Consider the following 5215-nt stretch of genomic DNA (forward strand, 5'->3'; position numbering starts at 1 on the left):
AGGGCTCAACAGGCACCTTCATAAACACCACGTTACTAAAAAGCCGTTGCAACTGAACAGTTAGGCAGCAGCCCCTTTAGACTGAAGTGGCACAAAAGTGACTTTGCCTGTAATGGGTGCCACCAGAATGGATCTACAAGTATGCATGAACAGTGTCTGCAGTGGTCAGTACCAGTTTCGTCTGTCAATATTTGTGAAAATCCTGCCAGGAAAATATCGGAGGACCTACTGCAGCATTTGAAACAACTGAGTTGTTTCAAATTGTTGTTGCCTCACTGTTGAGCCTTCCAGAGGCTTTGTGGCCTTAATTCAGCGAAACACTAACGATGACCCCTGCGAGTGGTTTCTTAGAGACTTATTATGAATTAAGTGAGAGGCCTGCACCTTACGTGAAGCTTTAACTGTTTGGCACAGGATATTGGACCTCATACAATTAGATACAATAAGTTTTATGTTTTCAGGGCTGTATGAACACACTTCATTTGATGTTATCAACTGACAGTTAGCACACACGGATCCATTCAGGGAAGACGTCTGCTCACACTTATGTCTGATTTGAGTCACTTATGCAAATGTGAAACATTAACGTTGGATCAGAGCAAACAAAAATTTACATTGGTTTTGGCTATGAAATAGTAAAGACATTTATCTGCGTTGATTGCTGTGTTAGACCACTGTGAAGTTTTCCTTTAAAACCCATTTTTTCTCCTTTAAAACCCATTGTCAGACCTCAAATGCAAGTATGTGTGTGCACAGGCATCTTCTACACCATCAGAGTGCATACGCTCCACAGCAGGTGAAGCCATCAGTCAGGCAAGAGCTAGCATTTAGCATTTTCACCAGACAATGCATATAGATATGCTCATATTTCTTAAAAAAAAAATACTCTTAAAACTGCAACCTGAAACATTATCAATAAGGAACCGTTTTTGTGTATTCACACAGTTATGAATGAATAAAGTTATATTTATGCAGCACAAGTGTAAAGCGACCTTGGGTTCCTTGAATGAACACACAGCTTTCACATCCAGTCACACGCTGGTGAGAAGCGGAAGCCAATCGCCAACTGCGCACTCTCAACCAGAAACCCCAGCCCCTGGGACGGACACACACCTCAGGAGAGAAGACAACACCCCAGACAGAGCACCATCCACCACTAGGCATGCAGACAGACAATCATATTCTCACACTCACTCACTCACCCTCACCCTCATCCTCAGTAGTAATCACTAGGCATTCATATTCACACACAACAGGACAATTTAATTAGGAGAGCCAACTGACCTAACCTCCACGTTTTACGACCATCACACTTGGGCCAGTCACACCACTGTCCCCTACATCTCATCAACTCACAAATGATAACACACGCTTGGACATTTATTTACCCGCCTTTTCCTCGTCAACAACAGGTTAAGCACAATAATTACAATAGCTGATCATAATAATGCCTTTAAAACATTCTACATAGTACAATGATTTTTATTTTATGTTATATACAGCTGGATTACATTAATTCACAGAGATATCCTTAATGATTAACTGACAGATGTAAAAAAGAATGCAGTATAACATACTTGCATTTGGGCCGCAAACTCTAAGCAGCCAGTGGTTGGCAAGGAAAGTGATATAGTCCAGTGCAATGTAATTAAACACCACATGTTCTGAAATACTAAAAAAAATAAAATAAATAAAGACAAACAAAAAAAAAAACCAAAAAAAACATACGCTGAGTTATAAAGAACTTCTGACTAAACCAAAAGAAACTTTTTTTTTGCCTTTTCTATTAACAGTCATCTGTGATACAAACTTAAGAAAAAAGACTTATTAGCTAGTGCTAAATAACTAGTGCTAGTGCTAAATAATATTCTGCATTATCTACACATTCAAGTAGATTTTTATTTTAAAGATTATGATTATTTTTAATCCGCCTGAAAAAACGTGCAGAAGGATTCATGGAGGGTGGTGAAAGCTCAGCGACAAATTCACAAGCCCGCTGGCAGCCACATCTGCATGACAAACCACGTGTAACCCAGCAGTAACACTGACGCCCAGCAACACTCCCCATACCTGCTAAACTCAGTCACAACTGTGCCCATACCACATCAACCTTGAGCAAACGACCAGAGATTAACTAGGTAGAGGATGCCGGACAAACAGAGGGTCTACAGTCCATATGTGTACAGTTAGAAATGACAACTCACTTGGCTTTCCTAAACTGTTCGTCATCAGAAGAGACGTCCTCCAGTGCATGCCGTGGAGTTTTCCCTGGTCCGCGTTTGCCGTCCGACTTCTCTGTGTGGGTGCGGGAGGGAACGGTTACTTCACTAGCTAACTGGCCAACTCTAGCCAACGGCCTCCACACACGTTACACCACAAAATACAGAACTGTTTAACCTACGTGCCATTTGTAGCGTTTCGCATACAACACAGTCACTTTCACAAACAAAACAAAAATGAATAATGTCATTCTGTTAAATTAGACGAGTAGTGACCATTAACAAGGGAGCTAGCTCGCTACCTACCTGACAACTCCAAAAGGGGATAGGCGGCCAACCATAACTAACTAGTTAAACAAAACATGAGGTTTGCATCCACAGTTAACCGGCAAAGCAGTTAGTCCACCAGCTAACCTAACGCTAGGTCAGCTAACCACCCCGCACAGCTAACCCCGCTAACCCCCCCAACAGCTAGCTAACCCCCCCCCCCACACACACACACACACACACACACACACACACACACACACAGCTAACTAACCCAGCTAACCCCCCCACCCCACACAGCTAGCTAACCCAGCTAACCCCCGCCACCCCACACAGCTAGCTAACCCAGCTAACCCCCCCACCCCACACAGCTAGCTAACCCAGCTAACCCCCACACAGCTAGCTAACCCAGCTAACCCCCACACAGCTAGCTAACCCAGCTAACCCCCACACATCGTAAAAATAACCGTCAGTTATCTGCCCAGCTGTCTAAAAAAAACGTTGATTACCCAGCTCTGATAACTCACTCACTGCCCGTCCTTACCCCGGTAATTCTCCTTGTCAGATGTGTAGTTGTTCGGTTTACGTTGCTCCTGTTTCGGTGAGGAGATGGCTCTCTCTTTATGAAAACGAAACCTGTCGAGGTTGAACAAACTCATCGCTGTCTTTATTAGGTAGTCAGCCAGTGATAATTGTAATATAGTTATGTACAAAGCGTTTGAATTAATTCAGCGTTTATAATAAGATTAAATGCATGTTTCCCCTCTACAGGTCCAGTGTTCAAGCCGCAGACACGTTAGTGGAACTCCCGCCACCGTGATTACGTCAAGTTCCTCATTATGTTTCGTTAACCAATAAGAACACTCGACGCAGACGCAAACTGATTCCAGATCAGCAGACATTGACCGCTTCGACTCAGGTTGCCAGATTGTGTCATAACCCTGAACAGCGACAGGGAATCTTTCGTTATTGCCTTGCATTTAACACTGTATTTACAGCATTTACCAGACGCAGTGAGTTACACAAGTGTTTTCCTACTATTATAGAAATTATTTTCGTATGCTAGTAAATTAAAAAAAAATTAAAATTCAATGGCTTATCGGGAGTCCTTCGGATTCAATAAAGGCATGCATTGAGGTTCATCTGTGGACATGGAGATGGCTCTGTAGTCCCAGTCTGGAAGCACAGAGTCAAGCACAATGGGCCACTGAAAGTCTGTTGTCACTAGTGGGATGTCATTAGGCTGAGTGTCACTAGCACAGGGTTTCTATCTATCGCAGGGTTTCTTTGAGGCATACGATGCTCGTCCATTCTGATCACGTGTCCGACCCATCACATCTAGGCTCTGATGATCAGGGACTGAATGGACTCCATGTACTTCAACACCTGCCATGTACTTCAACACCTGCCATGTACTTCAACACCTGCCAGCAAATAGCAATGATGGAGCGCAGGGTACGCAGGCGAAATTTCTAGGGCGATGATCCTCCAACCATGGCTAGGAACAGCCATTGCACAGGGTCAGTCCTTCTCTCTTGGAAGAAGAGACCTTGATCCATTGACATGAACAGCCATTACAGACCTCTACTGCTGCAGTGGATGACATATAAGTGTCTTAGCTCTCCATAACACCTGCTGGGTCTGCCTTTGGGATAGACAAATCCCCTACCTAGCCGACGGTCAGAGACCCGCCGGCCACCCGCACGTGGCTCACCAGGGTGTGTACACTGCATGGGGTACAGCTGTTAATGGACGGGTAACTGCTTTCCATTAATCACTATTATATTATTATTATGTTATTCATGGCACTGGGATGCCTTGTATTTCAGCTCATTAACAGATCACCTGCACCTCCAAATGCTAGTCAAGATTGGATGCCTGCAGTGGTGTGAAAAAAACAAAAAGAAGAAAAGCTTTCTCAGTGGTCAGCATATCCTTTCGTTTAGAAGAGCAGACGAGACGATTCTCATGCCTTCTGTACCCTATGCCAGACTTAAATATTACAAGTAGGTGCCATGCTTGGCGAGTAAAACATTAATTTATATTACGGATTTCTAAACCAACACGGTCATCTCCATTACTTAGAGAGATTTTATAGTTGTAGTGTCATATCCCAGTTCCCGATATGTCCTCCTTCTGGGGGTGAGATGTTCTTCATTTAGGGGTTATTACCATGACCACCCTTACAGTATCAGACTTAGCTGTTCCGACAGCCTCGGCATGTTTATTCCATCACTTCGGTGCAACTGCAGACAAGCTCTTATCCATCTCACGTCTAGAGAAGCGGCAGGTCATGCCGAACTATACTTGGGGTGGGGTGGGGGGGTGGTTGGAGGGGTGTGGGTCAGGATCCACTGCCAGGCATGGGAAGACCACCCAGGAGCGTGATGCGCTGGTCCAGTCTCCACGTGACGAGGGCCTGAGCAGGCGGCTGAGAGGACTCCCTGCAAAAAATGGCTGAATCCTTCTCATGTTGTGTTGGACCATTGTAGTGTATATGCATTTATATTAATGGTTATATTATATAAGCCTGTATGTTAAGATGGGCAAGAAGACAAATAAAAAAGCAATTTTATCCATCCAAACTGCCCACTAGGTGACAGACTTTCATAACAAAATCATGGTTAGCCTTGTTCTGCCTGTCCATAGGGGGGCACTATAGGGCATGTTTGTTGGTTTGGAGTAAACCCAGTCCCTTGCATAGAACTGCTATCTGCATGCATGGTGCA

The 5215-nt window shown here is 44.1% G+C and overlaps 1 protein-coding gene across 2 annotated transcripts in view; it reads right to left on the minus strand.

Moving 5' to 3' along the window:
* The window catches only part of smarcad1a (SWI/SNF-related, matrix-associated actin-dependent regulator of chromatin, subfamily a, containing DEAD/H box 1 a), a 21068-nt gene extending 17777 nt beyond the window's left edge, over positions 1 to 3291 (minus strand). Inside the window, exons 1-2 of one of the 2 annotated variants that reach the window (XM_035522112.1) lie at positions 3031 to 3291; positions 2205 to 2295 (exon numbers count right to left, since the gene is read on the minus strand). In XM_035522112.1, coding sequence (XP_035378005.1) covers positions 2205 to 2295; positions 3031 to 3145 — 206 coding nt within the window. In that variant the 5' untranslated portion in view covers positions 3146 to 3291. Of the gene's footprint in view, positions 1 to 2204; positions 2296 to 2525; positions 2653 to 3030 lie in introns of those variants that run through there. The other variant, XM_035522113.1, reaches the window with a different exon arrangement.
* Between the last annotated feature and the right edge of the window lie 1924 nt (positions 3292 to 5215).

The sequence above is a fragment of the Electrophorus electricus genome, chromosome 23 (genome assembly GCF_013358815.1).
Source record: "Electrophorus electricus isolate fEleEle1 chromosome 23, fEleEle1.pri, whole genome shotgun sequence".
NCBI lineage: Eukaryota > Metazoa > Chordata > Actinopteri > Gymnotiformes > Gymnotidae > Electrophorus > Electrophorus electricus.